This window comes from Plectropomus leopardus, chromosome 16, assembly GCF_008729295.1.
Source record: "Plectropomus leopardus isolate mb chromosome 16, YSFRI_Pleo_2.0, whole genome shotgun sequence".
Classification (NCBI taxonomy): domain Eukaryota; kingdom Metazoa; phylum Chordata; class Actinopteri; order Perciformes; family Serranidae; genus Plectropomus; species Plectropomus leopardus.
In genome coordinates, this window is record NC_056478.1 from 31,715,756 (window position 1) to 31,741,052 (window position 25,297).

Genomic DNA, 25,297 nt, shown 5'->3' on the forward strand with positions numbered 1-25,297 from the left:
TGGGACTCCACCACATGCACGCGCATGTAACTCTCAGAGTCCCTGACACAACACAGGCTTCGTGCCGGCCGTAGTAATGGATATTTTTTTAATCATAATTCATAATTTTTAACATTTTACATCACATCCATTCGCTGTTGGCTGTAAAGCTGTAATATGGACGTCTTACCGTGTCTGTGTCAGAGACCGTATATACAGTCTACAGTCTGTATTCAAACAACCGCTAATCAGTAAGCAGCGCAGAGCACCAGAGACAGTTATTAAACGTACTGAACGTAGTATTTACTTAAAGTTGAGCTGTGGAATAATACACGGGGCAATGTTACAAGGCACCACCTTTTATTACCTTTTCGTGGGCACAACACTTTTTGATGTCTGTGTGTATAGAGACAGATATTATCTGATTATCATGTAAATATTAAAGCCGACGGCACCGCTGTCGTTACACCGCCGATTAGCTGCTGTTGCTAATAAACTAAGCTACTACATGAGGAATGCTCGTGAACGGGCGCTGTTTGCTTCGAGCACTAGGATCATTTGTGTGAGCGAGCCAGTGAGTCGGAGTCAGTGCTCGGGTACAGTTGGTCGCACTCAGTTGCTTTCGGCTGTTGTTAATCACTTCTACACATGCTCTATGAGCCAGTAGATGTGGGTATTTTACACTTTTCTAAACCTGGAAAAAGTGTTTTCTCTGCTTCATGCGCCACTGAGCAGCTCTCATAGTAGTTAACGAGGCCCCGCCCCCACGGCTGTATCCAGATTTCACTATAATACAGCCATAATTCAGACACAGTCATGATTTATTTTACAGTCCCTGCACTTCTTACTTCCTGTTTCCTGCATATGTGCACATTTCAAAATAAAGGCACAATAATATATTACGCAAATAACTATTAAAATGTATTTATTACATTCAATCTATGTTTAAAAAATGTTATATATAATATTAGTTATAGCTCTCATAGTAGTTAACGAGGCCCCGCCCCCACGGCTGTATCCAGATTTCACTATTTAATTATATATAACATTTTATTATTAAATATTTTTATTAAATATTAATTCCTTATTTAACACACAGATAACATGACAAACGTCGAGACAGGGATCATTGTTTTTTTGATCAGTTATAGGCCCATTTGGAAACACAATTTTAAAAGTTGGAACAGTAGCAACAAAAGAGTGGAAGTACTGCAGCATGGCCTGTGTTTGCAAAAATGTGTGTCTGTCTCAAGACATCCACCGCTGGTGGTTTGCAAACAACAGAAACTTTGATGAACAAGCTTTTCTGTATGATCTTGCACTCATACAATGGCACAGAATTGGTCTCATTCCAGATGTTATAGATGCTTGGTTATTTTTAAAATCATCTTCACTGCTGTTCTCAACAAAAACACGCCCTGCTTAAAAAGCTCAGAAAAAAAATCGTCTCAGTCTCTGGTTCAGTCTCAACCTGTCTGAACTTAACCACCAAAAACACCATCTGTGGCGAAGGGCTAAGATTACCAATCAAACTTCTGACTGGCAGCTATGCAGAGCAGCCAGAAATAAAAGTATTCAGTCTATAAGACAAGCAAAAACTGATAGTTGTGTTGTCACTGATAAATCCAAAATGTTGGACTACTTCAACAAACGCTTTGTCAAAGCTGGTAATACACCGCCTTCCACTGCATCTACCATCACTTCTGCATCTGTATCTCCTCTCTTTCTCCTTTCAGCCGATACATGACTCTGAGGTATTAGCAGAGCTGCTAATTCTAGATAACCATAAATCTGCTGGACTGGATGGTTTAGACCCATTCTTTTTGAAAACTGGTGCCCATGTCATTGCTTCCCCCATCTGTGGCTTGTTCAACCTATCGCTACAAACTGGAGTGTTCCCACTGGAATGGAAATCTGCTGCCACTATCCCACTTTTCAAAGGAAGAGACAATACTGATTTGAACTGTTACAGGCCCATCTTCATCTTGCCCTGCCTTGCCAAAGTGCTCAAAAAGCTAATCAATATACAGCTTGTGGACCATCTGGAGACCCACAGAGACCCTTTACAATCTGGCTTTAGATCAGGGCACAGTTGCATCTCTGCTACAGTGAAGGCTGTTAATGACATAATTTGTGCTTTTGACAATTAGGAATACTGTGCAGCTGTTTTTGTTGATTTGAGTAAAGCCTTTGACTCCGTTGACCACTTCAGCTTACTAGAAAGGCTAAGAAATATTGGTCTGTCAAAAAAATGTGTCGCCTGGTTCAGTAGGTACTGTTCTGGGCGCACACAGTCAATAAGGATGGAGGTCTTGTCTCAGCTCCACTACCTCTTTACAAAGATGTCCCTCAAGGCTCCATACTTGGTCCAACACTATTCAATATTTACATCAACAATTTAACTCATGTTGTAGACAACTCCGAAATCCACCTGTATGCGGATGATACCATCATATACACATCCAGCTCCTCTCTCAACACCGCATTGTCCACTCTGCAAATTGCATTTAACAACATTCAACACACCTTCTCCGATCTCCATTTATCTCTTAACACAGGAAAAACAAAATGCATGATATTCAATAGAAATCTTCCACAGATCCAGTCCCCTAACAATATTGTCTCCCTGGATGGCTCCATTATTAAATTTGTCAACAGTTATAAATATTTAGGTATTTGGCTTGATCCTTCACTCTGAAACCCATATCAACACTCTGCTCTCCAAAGTTAGAATCAGAAGTGGTTTTCTTAATCGCAATAAATCTTCATTTACAAACTCCGCAAAACACCTTCTGGTCACAATGACAGTCCTTCCAATTATTGATTATGGTGACATACTTTACAGATCCGCTTCCAAATCCCTCCTCCATAAACTGGACACTATCTACAACACTGCCATCTGCCGTTCCCTTCGCTCCAGCAACTTCATCAACCTCCTCATCCCCAAAGTTCGCATCGTTATTGTGCCGTTGTTCATTTCAGTTTTCTGCAGCCCATGATTGGAACCAATTACAACAGACGCTAAAACTCACCTCCTTCATCCCATTTTCATTTTAAGAGTTTGGTGAAGGTAGCAGTTGCTGACTGTTGTACATGCTTTTAGCCTATTTTATCTTTACTATCCTTATTGTATTCTTTTGTTTTTGTATTGATTTGTATGAATATGTCTCGTTTGATTTTCTTTACTTTACGCTGCCTCTTGGCCAGGTCGTCATTTTAAATGAGAATTGTTTCTCAATTGACTCACCTGGTAAAATAATGGAAAAACAAATAAAATAAATAAAAATCATTCTTATAGAAAACCCTTTGTGGATCAAATCACAATTTTTATTTTGGGTTAGTAATAATTTGGTATTAAAAGAACACCCCAGAGAGGTTGAGTCTCTCTGAAGTAAAGTGAAAAATAGTGCCACAAATTTAAAAATAATGTTTATAAATGTAAAACTGCAAATAATCTGGGGACCCCATCATCTACAGTGCATAATATTAATAAAAGAGTCAGATAATCTGAAGAAATTTCTGAATGCAAGGGACAAGGTTCTAAAATCAGGATTAGATGGCCATAATTTTGGCCCACAGATGGCCCTGCATTAAAAACAGACACCATTTTGTAGGGGACATCACTGCATGGGCTCAGGGACACTTCCAGAGGACATTGTCTGTGACCACAGGTCATTGCTACATCCACAAATACAAGCTGAAACCCTACCATGCAAAGATGTAACTATATACAACCCAGATCCAGAAATGTTGCCACCTCTTCTGACCCCGTGGTCATTTACGATGGACTGAGGCAAAGTGGAAAACTTAGAGGTCAAAATTAGAGGTTCTGTTTGGAAATATTCAACACCACATCATCTGGGCTAAGGAGGAGAGGGACTATTTGGCGAAGTATCAGCGCACAGTTCAGCGTTAATGAACATGGAATCATGAGTAATCTGCACGTTTGTGAAGGCTCATGTATACATGTGTAGGACAAACATATAATGACAAATAGATATCTCCTTTTTTGGAGAAGGCCTTGTTTATTTCATCAAGACAATGCCAAACCACATTCTGCATGTATTACAGCAGCATGGCTCCTCAGTAAAACAGTCCAGCTGATAAACCAGCCTGCCTGAAGTCTTGACTTGTCACCCAATGACAATATTTGGAGCATTATGAAGCATAAACTATAACAAAGGAGGCCCAGAACTGTTGAACAGCTGAAATCCTACATCAAACAGGAATGGTAAAATATTCAACTTTAAAAATTACAGAAACTAGTCTCCTCAGTTCATGAACACTTAAAGAGTGATGTGTAAAGAAGAGATGATGCTTCACAGTGGTAAACATGTACTTTTCCCAACTTTTTTAAATGTGTTGCTGGCATCATATTAAGAATTTACCTCTTACAGTGAAATTTGCAGTTTCAACATGTGACAAGTTGTCTTTGTTAAATTTACAAGCACATGGGGAGTTTCCATGATTTGCAGATGATCACATCACGTATCTTTTTACATTTTGCACACACAACTTTTTTGTAAGCAGGGGGATTTCTTTTATTATTATTATCTATTTTTGTTTTGTAATCTCAGAGATATGACATGCCTTATTATTATTATTATTATTAAAATGATTAAGGAACTGAAGGTCTAGTTTTTCGTTTATTATACTTAAAAAATTCCTTTGCAGTCTTCCCTGAGCATTCTCTGACTTTATGAATGGGATTTTAGGTGAAATCTTTTGGCCACAAAATGGAAACTTTCTTTGTTTAAATTTTCTTTCCTCCTGGAGGTAATCAGGCTAAGGATGTAAGGCTTTTCACAGCAGCACCGAGCAGTGGCTAAGGCCTAATGGGCTTAAACTCTGAAGCTGCCAATCAATATTGACAGTAGAGATGTTCAACAAAAAGCCAGAGAATCATGGTTACTCTGATAAGATAGAGTTGAACATTATTCTCAGTCATATAAGCTTTACACATGCTGTATATACCGAGGTTAAAGAGAGGGGCACTCGGGAACCTTCATTCAAATCTGTTTCGTTGTTGATTTTATATAATTTTCAAAAGGGAGTTCATTTTTGTCCTTTTGCCTGAAGATTATTTCATGTCATGCTATAGAGACTTTTACTCAAAATCAGAAAGTAATGTCAGTCCACAGCTCTGCTTCCATACTCAACACATTGTTTTGTATTTCTTATGACTTCCCTTAAGAGGAATCATGCATCTTCTGGCTGTCCCTGGCTGTGTCCCTGGCTTCTGGCTGTACCTATTATTAGCAACTGGCTAACAACAGAGGAAGCATACACATAAACTATTTAGCTATTTTCAGAAATGCTTCATATTTTTAGCTATAGTGTTTTCATACTGAGCTCAACTGTCACTAAAAGCAGAAGCTACTGTGTGTGCATCTTTGTTATCAGTCTTGTTAGCTACTGGCATTTAGCTAACACTGATGCTAGCAATTCAGCAAGCTAAGCTAAAGCTACATTTGATGAGTTCAGAAGCAATGCTAGCACAGAGGTCAGGGTAGATGCATCACAGACCACAGGGTCTCACAGATGGAAACAGCACAAACCACAGGGCCTCATAGATAGAGACAGTAGCACAGTCCACATGGTCTCATAGATTCAGCACAGATCACAGGGTCTCATAGATGCAGCACAGACCACAGAGCCTCACAGATGGAGACAGAACAGACCACAGGGCCTCATAGATGGAGTCATCACAGACCATAGAGTCTCATAGACGGAGACGGCACAGACCACAGAGTCTCATAGATGGAGACAGCACAAACCACAGGGCCTCATAGATAGAGACAGTAGCACAGACCACAGGGTCTCATAGATAGAGACAGTAGCACAGACCACAGGGTCTCATAGATTCAGCACAGATCACAGGGTCTCATAGATGCAGCACAGACCACAGAGCCTCACAGATGGAGACAGAACAGACCACAGGGTCTCACAGATGGTGACAGAAGAGACCACAGGGCCTAATTAATTATGTAAGAGTCTTTAGACCAGTAGGATTTTGGCTGGTACAGGTCATGTTTAAGCACGCCTGGAAAAATGCTGATGCAGTGATTTAAAATTCCTTAATGCCTGAAAACGTTTTAATTATCTTTATGTTAATTATTAAAGCTAATAATAAATTACATCTCAGTTTATTACATACATCTCAACCAAAGTAAGTTATTAATATAGACAATCCATCCAGTCTGCGGAAGAACTGATGGTACACAGATCCTGACTGTAGAAGTCCCCACCTTTACCCTGCCATCCCCCACCCCACTGTCTCACACGGCATACAGTACCAGCAGTAAGCTACCATATATAACACAGATCCTGACTTATAACGTCCCCACCTTTACCATGGAGAGGTCCTGCCCTGACTGTCTCTCAAAGGTGGAGGAACCTACAAGCAGAATTAATACACAAATCCTGACTGTAGAAGTCCCCATCTTAACTATTCTGACCACCTCTCTGGTACAGTTTTCACAACAGCTGGGAGAATGGATTTGTTACAGTCAAACCTGCCAGCTTAATTATTTCACATCTGTGTAATGTTTCTGAAATGTGAGCAAAGTATGAAGTTGAAATAAATAAAGTTACATAAAATTCAAAGTAGCAAGAAAATGTAAAAAAAACACAATTCAAGTGCCAGTACCTCAAAACTGTACTAAAGTGCTGTACTTAAATGAATGTACTTTGTTTCACTTCATCACTGGATGGATTTTTCATAAATTCAGTATTGTGGCTATTCAGAGGATTACTGTTTGGTCATTGAGCTGATTAGATTGCCTCCAGTAAGTGAAATTAATCTAAACCACTAACCACCACCATGTTCACTTTCTGATGTTTATAACAAAAAAAAATCATAAAAATGCAACTACAGCGTCACGTGATGCACACTGGCCCAGAAAGACTTTTCCCCGTCTGTTAACATTGAGAAAGAGACCTCCTTAAATCACTGGATAATTTTTTTGAGACATGTTGACTTTTCAGAACGCATTTTTTTATAGCCATTATTAAAAACATTAAGTCCTAAAGACGTAAAATGCGCTATTTTCTGAATCAAGATTTGGAATTCGGACATTTCTCCAGACATAAAATGAACTCGCATCGGACCCGCGGGACTCTACCGCGAGAACGCGCAAGAGTCTCTGACACAGCACAGGCTTCGTACCGGCGTAGTAATGGATATTTTTGCTGTAATTCATCATTTTTAACATTTTACATCACATCCATACGCTGCTGGCTGTAAAGCTGTAATATGGACGTCTTACCGTGTCTGTGTCAGAGACCGTATATACAGTCTACGGTCTGTATTCAAACTACCGTTTATCAGTGAGCAGCGTGGAGCACTAGTGACAGTTACTAAAAGGTACTGAACGTAGTATTTTTAAAGTTGAGCTGTGTAATAAAACACGGGGCAATATTACAAGCACCACCTTTTATTACCTTTATGGGCACGACACGTTCCGATTCTGTTAATTTGATTCCTCCGGTCCGAGATTACGATATGATTCCCTGATGAGTTGTATGTATATGTGTGTGTGTAGAGAGAGAGAGAGATAAATATACCATTATCTGATAATCATGTAAATATTAAAACTGACAGCGCTGTTGTTATACCGCCGATTAGCTGCTGTTGTTAATAACTAAGCTACTACGAGAGACATGCTCGTGCACCGGCGCTGTTCGCTTCGAGCACTCGGGTCATCTGTGTGAGCGAGCCAGTGAGTCGAAGTCAATGCTCGGGTACACTCGGCCGCGTTTGGCTGCCGTTAATCACTTTAAAAATTATTTGCAATACAATTTCAATGCTAAATTTATACCCCCATAGATTTACGTTGTTGTTGCAAATAAATTACGTCATCATCATTAACAATCAGTGTCAATACAAAGAGCAAACTAATAAGTACAATTTATACCAAGCTGAAGTATAGCATAGTATAACTGAGCTGGTCTGAGTCAGCCGGAGGTGATGATGATGATGTATGATATACGTCAGCTCTGTCATAGAAATACGCTAATTAGTTCATGTTAGCAGTTTTTGGGCAACATTCTAGTTCTTATAATGATTATAGTCAATACTTTATTTGTATGGCACTTTAAAATTAAAAATAAAGTCACAGAGCAAAAGATTTTTGTAAATGTCTTGAGTCGAGAAATACGAGTGATAGATCTGTTACGTACTCCGTTTACAGTTCATACTGATAATAAGATGTCCATTTGAAATTCATGTCAGTAGTAAAGATAAAAATTTAATATATAAAGTAATGTAGCATAGCGGTTAAGTTGTATGCACTCAACTCACCTACATCTATGCTACACCACAGCTCCATCTTAGACACTTGGAGACTTTTTTCGTTGTAACAAATTCTTTTGTCTTTACATTTCTGATGTTTTCAACGTACGTCACAATTCAGATTTGTAAAAACAAAAACACAAATGCTTGGATAAACAACAGACCTTACTCTATCAAGTTCTGATATCAGCATGGATGAGTATGTTCCTGAATCAGCTAAGGAAACAGAAAGTGACAGTTGTGCAGAAGATGTCTAACAGCGCAAGAGTAAGAAAAGAAAGGTCCAGAATATATGAAGGTGTTCATTGACTGTCTTATGATGCTGTGATGGATCTCATCCAGCCAGCATAGCTGGGGACAGGATACCACATTTACATGGACAATTTCTAAGTTTGGAGCCTGCGGCACATACAGAGACAACAGGAAACGATGTCCCGGTGGAAGAGAAAATGCGCTCACCAGAAGATCTGCATGTGGCACAGTGAGGTGGATCAGAGAAGGTGCCCTGATTTTTGTAAGTGGATGGATATGCGGGAGATGTCACTGCTGTCAGCAGTCCATCCAACATTTTCTGGTGAGGCGATTCAGAGAAGATTGAAGGAAAGAGATGGAAAGTGGGCAGTAAAAGAAATCCCCTGCTCCACCCCTGTCCCTGCATACAACAAAAACATGGGTGGTGTTAACCGATCGGATCAGCTGATCCAATATTACTCCACTCACCGCAAAACTGCCCACTGGTATTGCACCCTCTTTCTGCATTTTGTTGACATTGCAACGACAAATGCCTACATCCTGCACTGTGACATTAGCAACACCCAGCAGGTGCAGCACGAGTCATAAGATCTTGATGGTGGAAATGGTGTCTCAGCTGTGTGGAGTGGACCGAAGAGGCAAACAGAAGCTGTTTTGAGCAGTGGCACAGTTAAAAAAAAAAAAGTCTTTGGCCATCTGCACCTAATGTAAATGGTAGTATATAGTTTTATATCATATATTTTTTAATGTTACTTTTGTGCTGTTTAGGAATCTCTTCCAAGGACTGCAATGCAGATCTCTGTTTTGAATTTGTACATAAAATGTTTGAAGGATTTATTGGTAAAAAGAAAGAAGCGCCTGTGATTACAGCTGCTGTATGTAAATAGCTGCTTTATTGCTCTGTGTTGTAAATGTGTAGATAAAATGTTATGAAGAATTGTGTAGCTAAAAAGGAAAAAAATGTCTATAATCACCAGCTTTTTGTTGTAAATTGATGTATATAGCTTGTTTTCTTCATAATTCTGCCATTGTATTTTTATATTTGGAATCTGTTCTTATATTTTCAAGTTTTAAAATGCTTCATTGAACATGTTTTTATTTTTTACAGTGAAAAAAATATTATTTATAAAATCCGATTTTATGTTTTTTGTGAGTTTTGGGGTTCATTATGCTGCTACAGTATGTCAAAGTGAAAAAGTAATAGTCAGGGCATATAGGAGGTGATATCCTGAAAAGATGATACCAAATATTGGCAAGGTAAACACTTTTTAAGTGATATATGAAGGCTAAATGAAGAAGGGTTAAATTCAATGTGGTAGTAGGCCTGTTGGCCTCTACAGCAGATTGTTTGAAGGCTGATAAACAGTGTAGTTATTAATGTTAAAAGCAACACAGGTAATACTGTATATTTCAGTGCTGTGACACTGGAATCAAGTGCTTTATTTTGAAGTTTTCATTTACAGTGTGTAAATTTATTGAACATAGAAATGTAAAATAAAAAAAACAACTAATACTTTGAAATTATAAAGGCACAATTCTCCTTTAGAAAGCTCTCCTATATTGCTAAACTTAAACAGGCTTGTAAATGTATTATACTCTTGTATTATACTACTATTGTGTTTATACTGTTTTGACAAATTTGTGATAGTGACCCCTGGTGGTGGCTTGTAGTAAGACACAATGGGTGCATCCCCACCAAAATAGAAAAACTGGAGAAAAAAAATGAAGCCAAAAAAAGATTAGAAATTCTGGTACTCAAATGCATTTTTTTGGGATCCCAGAGCCCAGAAAAAATGTTCAGAGTTAAAACTAAGTTGGAGGTCCCAATCAGGTAGCAAGAACATGTATTTGTGTGTGTCTGTGTGTGCATGTAGTTGTAGGTGTGTGTGTGTGTGTGTGTCATCCTAGATCAGATCCTAGATAGATGTCTTTGCTTTCAAAAAAGTATCTTCTTGGTTTTGGTTTAGGTTTGAGTTTGTGTTGATAGTTAAAAATTAGATAAGGATTGAATAAGTTCAGACTGAAAATCATATAAAGGTAACTCATATTGTAGAAGACGATAAGGTGCCTCATGCACTTCTTTTTTGCCAACACTCAAATGTTTAGTGTTGAAGTGGGTGGATTTTCCAGCATTCCCAGGAATTATATCCATATTGAATGACAACACATTTACGCTCAGTGCTAATGTTCAATGCAGTAAGCTGTAAGAGTTTAACCCACTATGGGTGTGGTACACCCTGGACAGGTCACCAGGTTATCACAAGACTGACTCTCAGAGTCTGTTTAGACCTAGTACTAGCATGTGTGTCAGTGATCTGAACGTAAGTAGACAGCTGAGACACATTGCTGTCGAGGCCTGTGCATATCATTAGCACTTCTGCTTCTGCACTTCTGTTAAAGTTTGGACAGTTATTACGTCCACACTTTTGCTAGTTGCTTTGTAGCATGCTCACAAGCGAAATAAAACTGATCTGAAAAATATGATTTAAACTAGTTTAGTGCTGTTCCTTTCAGGCCAATAAATGTTCGAGTAGGATTTGATGGTCAATTTTTTTGTTTTTTTGTTATCAACTTTTTTTATTTTTTAACATGGAAAATGTTAAAAAAAAATGGAAAATGTTAAACCATGAGTTATGTTTGGAAGAAGCAAGACAGGGTAGGCTATATACAGGAATTCAGAAGTTAAACCTTTTAAGACCTTATTGAAACTTATTGAAAGTTTTAACTGGAAACATCAGCAACACACTTTAACTTAAATTCACTGCATTCATTTTAAGTAAGCACAACTGAAGAGACTAAACAGTACTTTCTGATAACTCTTGTTACAACTGTTTTAATTAAATATAATTCAGTTACACGGGCTGGGAACCAGTAACCCAGTACAAGGTTTATTAGAAAGCATAAAACTAAAATCAGTATTAAATGTCTGGGAACACAATCATGTTACTTGATATTAGACTACTGTAATCTGTACTCTACTATGTCAATTCTTTAAGTTACCGCTTTTGCTATACATGTTATGGCACAATTAAAGGAACTGGAGGTAAAAAATTTCACTTGAAGCTATGACCAGTTTTTCACCAGTAGACATAGGCCTACCTCAGACCAGCGTAAACGTGGTGTAACTGAGGCAGCTGCAGATGAAATGATAAGTGCACATGAAATAAATAATAAATGCATATGATAAATGTATATACTAGAAGTTGGTTAATGTAGTTTGGACTTGTGATGATGGCTTGCTCACTAACGCAGTAAGCAATAGGATCAGCAGCAGCTGAGAATTGTCAGTATATTGAGTTTAAATGCATTCTGTGAGTACAATGTAAACAGGAATTGACAACAGTTACTTCTGCATACTTTTATTGGTACCATTCTGCCAAATATATATTGAAAATACAGGGGCTCAATTTGTAGCCCAAGAATAACTCATTGAATCCCTAGCAACATAATATGTTCTGTTAACTTTCCTCAGAAACTCTTATTTATGGCAATGCAGATGTTTCACTTTTGTTTGAGCGGGGGCCCGCAGTGTCAGACTTTGAAAACTCCTAATCCAAATGGGCATTTATAATGCCACTGGGGGTCAATACAAATTTAGAGAGAATATTTCAGAACCTCTGCATATAAAACCAAAACTATCATTGCAAGCTTGTGTGCTTTTTGGGTGAACTGACTCTTTAAGTGGATGTCAGCTGAGACTGTCAGGGAAACATTGGAAGGTAGGGTAATATAACCTTAGATGTTGGTTAAAGTTCATGGTAGAGTATGAACAATGCAGTGTCATAAAGATGCCTCTAGTTGAAGGAAATATACAGTGAGAGATGCAACTTCAAAGTTAAACCTTGTTTGTCACTGATTGTGTTATAATTTTTTAAGACACACTGTGTTATTACTGTGATCTGACCTTGAAGATTGTTTAAACGTAGATGTGATGAATTAGTGGTAAGGGCGCTATTAATAGCCACCTCTGTGCATAATGGTCACGCGTAATGACAGCTGTTCTGTTGGAGAACCTTGCTTGTTTGTTAGTGTGTGTGTGTGTGTGTGTGTGTGTGTACATATATACAGCAAAGACAACAATAAATTATTAACAGTAAATATTAAGTAAGATAAAACTGAATTCACAGGATGATGGGAGCCTTCTTTAAAAGGTATACTTTGCTTTGGCAAGTATTATTTCTATAATATTTATTATCACAAAAAATGTTGATATATTGCAAGCAATAAAGTTTACATACCCATTTTTAAAGATACAAATGAAGTTTTAGTGGAAAAGAAGCACTCAATAGGTGAGAGAACCAGGATAAACCAGTTTGACTGCAGTATGTGGAGGTCCCCTCTTTGATAGGCAGACGTCGCTCAAGGCTTCAGGTCTTGGCAATTTCTTTAAAAAATTATAAAAATCACATTTGCAGTAATATTGTGAAAGAAGCTCAAAAGTACATTTTCAATTCTAGTTTTGTATTTTTAAAATGACTGCTAATAAAGGTTCCCTCTTGGATAGTAAAGAAATATAGTCCCCTATTATTCATGTTCGCATGTATGTGTGTGTGTGTGTGTGTGTGTTATGGGAGGGGGGATAGAATGCGGCAGCATGAGATTTCTCTGGCCTCCTATGCAGTCCAAAGACATGCAGGTTAATTGGTGACTTTAGAATTGTTCGTTACAGCTCCACCTACTGTAGTGTTTGTTTAATTGCACCAAGCGATTATCTAGGGTTAATTTCTGGGGATGTAAGCAATCACTGTTCTGAAGAAAAGGCACATTTCAAAGCAAGTATATCTGTGTTTTAACACATCTAAAGCTAGTGAGAGCAATGTCTGAAAAATGGGTCACCAGTCAGTGCTCTTAAGATTTTCTTTGCTGCTGCTTCTTTGTGAGTTTTTATCTTTGCTGTTCTTCCCGCTGGTGCAGGTTAGATGTAGATGGCGGTCTGATTGGGTTTAAGCTCATGTGCTCAGATGGCTGAAGTTATGGACTGAGAGGAGAGGAGAGCCAAAGATAGAAAAAACATCTTGCTGTCTCATTAATTGGAGACTGTGCCAGATGCCCACGGGCTACAGATGCTGCTTCCCGCACAGCTGAGAGATAAGGAGACAAGGGAAAGAAGAGAAAGAGGGTATAAGACAGGGACGGGGCAGGCAGAAAATGAAGGAGGGAGTGGCAGGGGGTAGGACAGTGGTGCAATAATATATATGTGTGTATGAAAGCCGTTTGTTTATGAGTCCACATGTTCATGTGGTGCTCAGCACAGTTTACAGAGGCCAGGCTGAAAACAATGCTAGTGGCAAAGCTTGAGTAATTTGCCTGTATAAACTTGTGTTGAAGAATCCTGTTGCCAGGAACACCAGCACTTCAAGGACTCTCTCAAAATGTTATGGCATGATGGTTTTTGGACTTATGAGGCGCTCTCAGGCTTTCTCACATAACTCCAGTGCTGTTTGGTTATGCATATGTGTTTTTCCACAGGGGATCAATGAAGTATTTCTGATTCCGATATCCATCTTTTTTTGCCTTACTTGTGGTTCTTGAAACAGAAATTACATTAAAATGTGTTTTTCCAGAAACAATATTCTTGTTACTAAGTTCACAGTTTTAAAGGGACTATTTGTTCATTATAAAGTATTTCCACTGAGCCAGTTAGGTCTGTTGTGCATAACAGGGGAGCAAGGAGGAGTTTTAAAGGGACTACTGCATGAGGTGAAAGAGATAAATGCATATACTAGAAGTTGGTAAATGTAGTTTGGACTTGTGACGATGGCTTGCTCACTAACGCAGTAAGCAATAGGACCAGCAGCAGCTGAGAATTGTCAGTATATTGAGTTTAAATGCATTCTGTGAGTACAATGTAAACAGGAATTGATAACAGTTATTTCTGCATACTTTTATTGGTGCCATTCTGCCAAATATATATTGAAATTACAGGGGCTCAATTTGTAGCCCAAGAATAACTCATTGAATCCCTAGCAACATAATACGTTCTGTTAACTTTCCTCAGAAACCCCTTTTTATGGCAATGCAGATGTTTCACTTTTGTCTGAGCGGGGGCCCGCAGTGTCAGACTTTGAAAACTCCTAATCCAAATGGACATTTATAATGCCACTGGGGGTCAATACAAATTTAGAGAGAATATTTCAGAACCTCTGCATATAAAACCAAAACTATCATTGCAAGCTTGTGTGTTTTTCCGGTGAACTGACTCTTTAAGTGGATGACAGCTGAGACTGTCAGGGAAACATTGGAAGGTAGGGTAATATAACCTTAGATGTTGGTAGATGAAAACCATTAAAAGATGGTACTTTGTGTCCTTTCTCACCAAATAAGCTTTTCATTTACAAGTAATTTGCTTTGGTCCTTGATGCATACTTTAAACATACATAAACTCTGTCCCCGCCCAGAGTAATTTGTGTTTTGGATAAATAAACAATGAAAACATCAAGATAACGAACAGATCTAACAAACTATTTTATTCTATCTTCTTCCATTCATTTTTTTATTAACATCTGAATTTGTGTATTTTTATCAAAAACGCCATTTCAGACAAAAAGCTGAGAAAATGGCACTTTTGTGAAAGACAGTCATTTCAAGAGCAAAATCAATTTCGTTTTTACATTTTTTTTTCCTTTTATTAACTTCTGTTCTTTTGAACTGTACAAAAATAATGCTGAAAGTAAGCAACACAGCTACAGAACAGTCCCTAAATAACAGCTTTGTTGCAAATTGCATATTGTACTGCTTGTTGTGAGGCAAGTTGGAGGTAATCAAACATCAGATATCACTTTATTCTTTCAATATAACTGGGCTGGAAACTCACTTACACCACAAACAGCGTTTCCTTGGCCTGACGCTGGTCTTTTGCGGTTACTTTGAAGAGTGGGCATGGGAATATATGACAATATATTTCCTCCTTGTTCCCTGATGATCTAAATAAGTTGCTAAATCTGTCTCTTGTTGCTTTCAATATTACGCTGCTGAGAGGGTCAGAAAAGACGCTAAATAGCAATAAAGTTGGTACGTTAATAGTCCTCTCCTCCAGTCTCCCTGGGACCTGAGATCATCTTTGTTTTTGGACATGGAAATGTTTTGTTGCACAACATCCGTAACAATGTCCCCTACGCTATAACTGTGAAAACACAGATTGACGGAAAATCTTGTCAATGGCAGGGAAAGAGCTAAACATACAACAAACATATTAGGAGGAAATAAAAATAAAGGTAACGTTCTGCAACAGTCAAGAACAAAAATATGGAAAAGAAGAGAAGAAGCTGTGTTTTAAAGAGTTTGTGTGCAGGGTGGGAGGGATCAGCCACAGTCTTTCTTGCCTGTTTCAGGGTCCTAGAGGCATAGAGGTCCTGGAGGGATGGCAGATAGCAGCCAATCACCTTCTCAGCAGAGGAAATGATAGAAATGATGGAACATGACTCTAAAAGGACTTCATAACCACAGAGGTCGAAGTGATGATCCTTGTTTTTTTGGGTGTGAGGATGACAGTGGGGGTGGTTTGTCTAAGCTCCTTGCAGACAGAGAACTGATGTTGAAGTTTCTCATTACAGTCTCTGAGCTTTTCTCACCACCTTGCTAAACCTGCACTTTGCTTCTTTAAACCCTGTGGTGGATTTCTGTTCAGATAAGTGAACAAATAAATGATTTAACAAATGCACCTGTTTTTCGTATATTTTATTGAAGTCATAAAAGAGAATAAAAAAGAGGAAAGAGTCAATCGATTTTAGCTGAAAGAACAGCACTCAGAGAGTGTACTGAGTGAGTCTGACCACAAAGATCACATTTGGTTACATATTTATAATTTCAATTTAAATTTCACTTTTCACAGTGTTAGGAGAATCAGGGAGAATCAAGGACCATTTCTCCTCTTCAAAGCAACAGCAAGTTTCTTCACACACAAATGAAACTTCTTCTTACAAAGGCTTATATAAATTAACTTCAGGTCAAATCAAAGGTTTATATAAGGCAATCAAGGTCAATATATGTCTAAAGGACAATTTTTGTCTATACAAACCCGTCCCTGTCCCCACTCCTTTTGCAACCTTAGCAGTCTGAGTTTAACTGTGACATCGCAGCCTCTGTGTACTCATCCAGGCTGTTGGAAGCAGACCTCTTAACATCCCAGTCTGTGCACTCCAAGCACACTTGGAGATTCTCCACAGCTTTACTGATCCACTTCTTTGTTCCTCACAGCAGCTTTACAAAGCTGTAATATCTGCCTGTATGCAGGAACCAGGAGGACCATGACAAGTGTTCCAGTGCAGCGTATGAGACAGCCTGACAGGCACCACTAGGGTTTCCACCCATCCCGTATGTAAAGGTAAAATGTGATACAATTTGTCCCATATTTCTATACACACCCTACTCTAAGTCTTACACTATGTTTTCACATGCTCGGAAAGACATGAGGGTGATAAAACCAGACGCAACATTGCGAAGAAATATTAAATCAGAAGAGAGACTGAATCTGAATAACAGGCCCGTCACCCAACCGCAATGTTGCCATGGTTATGGAGGGGTTATGGGGCCGCGAGGTGTCCCTAATTTTCCACCCTGAAGGTAGCAACCATAGGCACCACTGGTTTGGTATTTATTAAACTCTGTATTTAGGGAGTTCATGGTTGAGGTTACCTTTGTTCAAGTTGCCAAGGACCTTAACTATGGCGTGCCGGTTTGTCAGCTCCACCCAGTATCTGGTTGACATGTGTTTGCTGTGCCTCCTGTACGCTGGTGTGCGGTGGAATATAGACTCCGACCACAATAAATAAAGCGCACTCACAGGAGGAGTAGAAAGGTTTGCAGATGATGAAATAAGATTCCAGATCAGGGGAACAGTGCTGCTGGACCACTGTCACATAATAACATAATCTCCCTCTCTCTTCCCCCCTCTCTTTCTCTTTCTCTCTATCTATCTTTCATATATATAATTTTATCATCTACTGTAATTTAACTGTTCTTTACGACATCTATTGCATGTCTGTCCGTCCTGGAAGAGGGATTTCTCCTCAGTCGCTCTTCCTGAGGTTTCTACCTTTTTCCCCCCTGTTATAGGGGGTCTTGGGGGGAGTTTTTCTTTCAACCCTGTGAGGGTCTAAGGACAGAGGGATGTCGTATGCTGTAAAGCCCTCTGAGGCAAATTGTGATTTGTGATAATGGGCTTTATAAATGAAACTGACTTGACTTGACATCAGCCACTGTTGATGTAAAAACAGATCCCTGATGAAGAAAAGTCTTGTTCGTCCATTTTGTTGCACAACGAATTGACGTTAGAGAGAAATATCAGCGGAGAGTATGTATCTGCGAAGGCTCACAAGCACACCGCCGCATTTCCGTCTCCTTTAGCATTTCACTGCTTTGACCAGAGTATCCAGTAATTCCACTGAAAAGTGGAGAAGCTGCAAAATAATTCTGCTGAAGCTGTTTCCTCGATGCACATAAGCTCCTTTCTGATGAAACAACTGTGTTTACTGCAGCACAACAAGATGAGACGGTGCGTAACAAGCCATTGTGGCCACGGGAATCTTAAACTGAAAAACCTTAGAGATGGTTCTTTTAATGGCCAGCATAAACTAGCGCAATTGCAGCAAGCGAAAGCTGTTTCACTGGGTATTTTAGTGTATATAGACAGACCTGAAAAATATATGATTATATCCTTTAGATAATCAAGTTGGGGTCCTGCAAGGTCTGCATCACCTAATACAAAGAGGCTCAGAGAATGACTGAGTGACATGCAGACGGACTATGTGCCAGACCTCAGCAGTCTCCATTGATGTAACTGACTTGTCCATGCGCAGAGGATATTTCCTTGTTTATTGAAAAAAATGTTTTTTGCCAGTCTGAAAGCTCTTGGAATATGACTGTGTATGTGTGTATGCATGTGTGTTCGTATAACGGTGTGGAAGGATATTCCAAAAACAGTTGGCTTTTAGTGCAGTAGTTTCTTAAAATGTTTTGACTGTCAGCTGAAACCTTTCCAAAGTCTGTGTGTGTGTGTGTGTGTGTGTGTGTGTGTGTGTGTGAGAGAGAGAGAGAGACAGATTGGTCCATACTGAGAATATCTATATGTCTATGACAAAAAGCAGTAATCTCTGTTATTTAACAAAATGTGTACATTGCTCTTTTGTATTGCTTTATTTTTAAACAAATGCTGTTTACAACATTTTATTAGCTAATTTTAAAACGATGATCTACCCCTGTTTACCTCATCATCAGTCATTTGTGCATGTATCTTTTGTAGAAATACATGGGGATTACATTCAATGTCAAAAACCCCCACACCCAGAATTCATCAAGATTCATTTTCAGATGCATTATTGACGACTTCATACATGCATGAGTCATCGATTGACCGAAGGTAAAGTCTGTGTACATTGTAATTTGTTTATGACAACCAAATGTTGATCATTTAACAGTTGTGAGCAACCAATGTACGTTAATTAGAATACAGTACGGCCATGCATACACTATCCATCAGCCACTTTATGGCTGAGCAGACCACATGCATTATGATGGCAGCCTCCTTGTTGAATTATATTTCCCATGAAACCCTGCAAAACCGAATTTGAATGTTTAAAGAAGTGAAATCCTGATGGGCTCTGGGACTAAATGACTGAAACAAACAGCCAACTACATTAATGCAACTGGTCTGTTACATTGTTATACAATTCGCCATTGTTACGAAATCCTGTTTGTTGGTGTCAGCTCTGGGGTCAATTACAAGCAACTTTATGGAGTTAGAATGATCTCAATTTAAATAAATGCACAAAAAAGGATTCACAAATGCACTTTGCGATCTATATATAAATGACTTTTTACATACAAATATTTTTCAGTGTACATAAAAATGCTTTTTGTTCGATATAAATACAAAAAAGAATCCACATTAATAAGGTTCACAAATGTATTTCTGATGCACACACAAATATTTCTTGTTTTTTTTTACTGTATCGATGATTTTCCTCTCAAGGCCACGCACTGACGGTAATGAGCTTGACTTAGCATGCGCAAGGGAGGGTGTGCACGAGCAGTGATTGACGCTGCGTAAAAACTCTCCCCAGCTCTGATTGGTTGAGCTCTGCCATAGGTCGGTTCAAGCCTACCTAGTTCTGCACAGAACCGATCACCAGTGATCGAAGAGCAATGCCTGCTGGTTAGATTTGTGTCCGCCCCGAGCCCAACTTGCTTTGACGTCATGCAAAAGAGGACTGCAATCATCTTGCAATTTCGAGGCAGCCTCAGATTTTAGATCCAGGTGTTGCTCTCCGCCCGCTGCTTACGCCTGGCCGTCAACAGCTGATTGGTTCAGGCGTTGACTCACCAATATGACATGTCAGATAAACTTTTTATTTTTGTTGAATTTCAGAGATTTGGAATCAATTTGTCTTATTTGAAGGTTTTTCTGTTAACAGTACAGTACATGTTCTGCAGTCACAAAGACTAAATACATTCACCATAAACTATACAGAATCTGTTGTATAGTATTTTAATTATTTTGAAGAAGGAAGTAGTAGTGTGGTCAGTAGTGTAAGTAGGATGTGAGGATTCTTAAAATAACGTGCAGAGATGTGAAGCCCTGATAGGCTGTTTGACTGATCTGAGAGCTGTTATGATGGTTTGGATTTATTGATGTAGTTTGAGGGTGAATCTCTCAGCAGATTTATATCCAGCAGCAAAATGATATGATGCTGATATAAATTAGAATTCATGTCAATGAAGACATGAACAGAAATCACAGATCGCCTGTATAATATTTTAAATGTTTACATTGTCCATCAATACAATAATTGGAGACTGTAAACAGACTGATGAACGGATATGATCAAATCTGAATGAATAGGAATCCAATCTAACAGGAAGTAGGTGCTTCGGCGACTTCCTGTACAGACTGAAGGCTGCTGGAAAAGTCAGACAACTGTTCGACTTGAAATTGCAAATTATTTTAAATACATATATTTGTGGATTTCCATTGTATATATTTAAAACGAGACATATTTGTGTGTGCATCAGAAGGTACATTTGTGAACCTTATTAATTTAGGCTATATGTGGATTCTTTTTGCATTTACATAGAACAAAAAATATTTTTGTGCGCATTGAAAAATATTTTTGTGTCAAGAGTCATTTACATATATAAATCCCAAAATGCATTTGTGAATCTTTCTGTGTGTATTCCTTCATTCTGAGATCATTCTAACTCCATACAAATTCCCCCATTAAATGTGACGCTCATGTCTCAGTACATAATCAGCCCTCTCTTAAAGCGAAAGGCAGTAGTTGAGATTTCCTTTTCACGTTTTCTTAAAGTGACTCTCTCTGAGTACTCATTTTCTTTGTGACATATCTCTTATCGTGTTTCGTAAGTCTAACAGCCCCAAGAAGATAAGTCTAAATGGAATGTAAAAGCTCCAGGAAATATCCCAAACTTCCCCAAACCCACTTTATTATTAATTACTACCATGTTTACTATGTTGGTGACATTGCACATCTTTATTTTGTACAGCTTAAAAAATATAGCTGTTTATGTATGTTCACAAACATTGATTATGCTAAGAGCATAATTGGCAGTAATTTAATTTAATTTTAGATAAAAAGTATTTTCGAGACTAATTTTAATTTTTTAATAACTGACCTGGATGAAAATATAGGCCTTTAATTGAATATCCAGTGAAACAGTTAACCAAAGTTTTGTTTATCTTATTGGGAACTTTAACATTTTTTTCCACAAGATGAGTAAAACCACTCGCTCCTTACAGAAAATAAGGGGATAAGAGGTTATTTTTTACTGCTGCACCTGTCAAGCTTTCCACTTTAGCAAGAGAGGAGAGAGGAGGCTTTTATTTCTCACTGAGGTTGACAAAGTTGGCATCTCACCTCTAGCTGGTGGCCATCACTTTTGCTGGCTAAACTGATTTTTAGTAGCTCTGGTTTGCTGATTAAATATAACTCTGTGTGTTGGCTGTTCAAAAACTTCATTTCTAGCTAACTTATTTAAAAAATAACCCTGTAAAAAGATTCTTAAATATGCTCTTGGTGGCTGCATACAGGATAATGGTGCTTAAAAACTGAGGCTTAAGCTATGTGTGGCTAGTAGTCTTCGCTCACAGTATTTAATATGGAAACTTATGGGGAAAATATTGAATTATTTTTTCATCTGTTATCCAGAGTCATTTCCATGATGCCACTGATGTCTACATTTTGACTTTAATGGTTTAAAAAAAAAACCCCAAAAACAACAACAACCCTAAAATCTTAGTTGCAATTCACAATTTCCATCGTCTGCTTTATTCTTCGTCCTCTTCTTTCATGGAATAATGCTTCTTACTTTGGTGCCTTGGTGCAGACGACCAACATCTGTGAAATAACAAAATTAACTTCAAAATGTTACTGGATAAAAATCAGATTTCCCTTTCTACGGTTTGTGTAGTAAAAGCCATGCAACCAAATCACACATAGATATGTAAATTATTTTATATTTAAATCAAACCCTATTTGGATCCTTACTAACTATACAGATGCTAGGTCTGCGAAACTTAAAGGAGAACAATGCCCATTTTCAAAATTCAAACATGTTAGAGTCCAAACATACTTATACAGATCCTTATCCCAAATCCAAAAGCTAGAGTACTGCAACTCATATTTGGGATGTCATATGGTATAAAGTGTGTTAGTTCTCCATAGACAATGAAATGGTAAAAACAGTGTAGTTGACACTGAGCAGCCTGTATTCGAGGCCACTGCAAACCAGACGCGTTTTTTTCCCCGTGCAATTAAAATGCATGTAATTAATTTTTTTGCATTCCTGTAGCCACTCAATGCCAGCTTTCACATGAGCTTTTATTTTTTGGATCTAGGATATTTTTCCGAAGTTCCGCTTCCGACAAATAGACATTCGACCAATCAAAATGCTTGTTATTGCAATGTCACGCTCAAAACAATCAGTATGTCAGACTGGTTGATCGTTTCTGTTTCACAAAACCCAGTTTTGTACGATAAAAGGGAAAACAATATAAAGATAATGACCTCAGAGACAGCATGTGGGGTCTCTAGCCTGTGCTAAGTTGTTTTTGTCTTTAATATGATATTACGTAGCCTCGTAAAAGATCGAGGAAACTCAACTCCTCTCCAATAATATAAATAAACCAAATGCACCATGTGTACAATGGGAGTTGTTTACGAACAAACTTTACTCAAAACAAACATTTAAAAACGAAGTATGGTCTTACCTCAGACATAAGGCTAATCGATGCTCAGGCTCAATAGGCTCTTTGAAATTGCTCCTCTGCCTCTTGTCTTGGAGCAAGCTGCTGCAGCAGTATTTCAAAATGTCCAACAGACATCCTGAAGTCGGTCCTGAAGCTGCTGTGCTACAATTTCAGCTCCCGAACCAAACAGTGCAACTCACCAAGTTCTCTTTTTTTTCAAGAACAGGATGAACCCATTTATTTTGTTTTTTGGTATTAAGCAAAATAAGCACCAGGACATCAGCACATCACATCGTGTTATTTTTTTTTAGGATTGAAATTTATTTATTTGTTACATCGCCTCTCATGTGATAGACAGGGGCCTCAAAATTCGCGTCCGAATTAAATGCAATTTTGTGCCGTTTATTTGCGTCACCCCTGGCGTACAAAGGCCTTTTTTCAGAGCTGAGAACACTACACTGGAATAAAGCTCTTTTGGGTATATATATATATATATATATATATATATATATATATATAGTTTTTTTAAATCACTTAGCAAATTGAGAGAGCTCTTGTTCACAAACAGTCAGTTTCCACATATCCAGCTACTTATTTCACCCATGTCTGCTGCATGATGCTGTCCCCCTAACTCATCATGCCATCTTTTTCCATACTATCTCCTTCCCCATTTCCTCCCATCATGTCCCCCGCCTCCCTCCGTCCCTCCTTTCTTCCCCTTCCCCCCTTGGGTCTCGAACGGGTCAACTACCCGCGATGTGGTCTTTGCCCTCTGTGGTAGGTACTTCCATTCTCCAACGGACACTAAGGAGCTGCTCTACGACCCAGCATCTGTGATGAATGGCGATACGCTCAAATTCTGCCTAAAGGAGGCCTGGTGCAAGCTGTCCTTCTTCGTCCTCTCCTTTTTCTACTATCTCTACTGGTGAGCATGTTGCTTTCAGTTCGGGGATAATAATTGCATTGTAATCTAAAGAGATCACATATATTTGATGACAAAATATACTTAGACCAGATTATGAAGGGAAAGGGGAAACATGTAAAACTACATTATAAAAATGAACCCTGAAATCATATGTTTATTTCCAAATCTGTAGTACATTGTTGTTTAGCTTGGTTTGATTTCTCAGCTCTGAGGGGGATGAAAATCACTAAATAAAGTAACCATTTCTCTGGCAATCACATGCAAGTTTTTATACATACTATAGATCTGTCAGATTACCTAGGTCTAACATTAGGCCCACTGCTGCTAATGCATGTGATGTTGGGAGAATTTGATTCTTTATTTTTCATTGATAAACATTACCAGAATGCTTAGGCAGATAGCAGAGGAGTAAAACTGACGCAAGTTGTTTAAAATGATGTGTTTGTGATCTCATATGAAGGTAATTTTGTATATGATCATGTTTTTAAGGGTGTGCCGTGTTTTCTGTTTTTGTGTTTTGCCTAGGCTGTGTTTGATGGTTTGTCTAACTAATCTTTTTGCTGAAATGATGTATTGCTACATGATAATAATTTACACAATGTTCCTGTCCTTGTCTAATAATGCTTATTAATCACTCCGGATTCTTGTTCCATGTGTCATGTGGGTGCTGCAGTGTGTGGAACCTGGATATTTCCCTCTAATAGGTCTTATCAGTGGAAACACTTAAAGGTACAATCCTTATTATTATTATTATTATTATCCTTATTATTATTATTATTATTATTATTATTGTTATTATCATTGTTATTAGCGGTAGCAGTAGCAGTGGTAGCAGTATTTATTCTAAAAAAAAAAAACTTTGATGGTCTTCCATATAGCCACCACAGTTGATCTTGTTCTGTATTAGGAGTATGTTTGCTATTAATACGCAATGACTTTTGTGACTATATAGATTTTAGCTTTGAAATGGTCTTGAAATTTTTGTGGAACCATGTCAGTTACAGATTGTAGACATGGTAGCATAAGCAAAGAGACAAATTATCCCTTTACACAAAAAGGGTTGCAACTGTAACATGGAGTTGTTCTTGTATGTGTGTGATAATGCTGTGAGTTGATATTTCAACAAAACAGCTGCTCCACCCTTTTAGAGAAAGGATGGCAGTGATGGAGGCAGCACACGCTTTGTTGTACTGCTGTTAATATGTTTATGACAGCAATTCCACACAGGTAGAAAAGAAACACCCAGACCAATGTGGCGAGTGTCGTTTTGATTTCTATTTGTATTTATTACAAAAAACAAAGGTGGCACACAGTTCACCTGACATCCTAAAATCAACGTGGTAGATTCCTGCTTCTTGGTAATGCTAAGATTTTTTAAGATATTTTTCAAGATAATGTGAATTATTTAAAGGAAAAGTTTTGTTTTCTTTTGTTTTTAATTGCAATATACCTGACTTCATTTCCTCGACATAAGCACCTTTTTTTTCTCACAGCTACAGCTATTGTAATACTGATATTATCATAAAGAAATGCATTTAAAATTGAAACCCACAACCCCACATATTTGTCCAGCAGGGGCAGTAGTATATTGTATTTTTATTTAAGCTTGTCCACAGTGTTTTTACAATTCTATTTTAAATGCATT

General features: G+C 38.2%; 1 protein-coding gene across 1 annotated transcript in view; it reads left to right on the plus strand.

Annotated features, from left to right (window-relative positions):
* The window catches only part of cnih3 (cornichon family AMPA receptor auxiliary protein 3), a 91,525-nt gene extending 67,172 nt beyond the window's left edge, over nt 1-24,353 (plus strand). The window contains exons 5-7 of the mRNA XM_042504002.1: nt 2,249-2,251; nt 23,509-23,652; nt 24,326-24,353. Of these exons, the coding sequence (XP_042359936.1) occupies nt 2,249-2,251; nt 23,509-23,652; nt 24,326-24,353 (175 nt within the window). The remainder of the gene's footprint in view (nt 1-2,248; nt 2,252-23,508; nt 23,653-24,325) is intronic.
* The last annotated feature ends 944 nt before the right edge of the window (nt 24,354-25,297 follow it).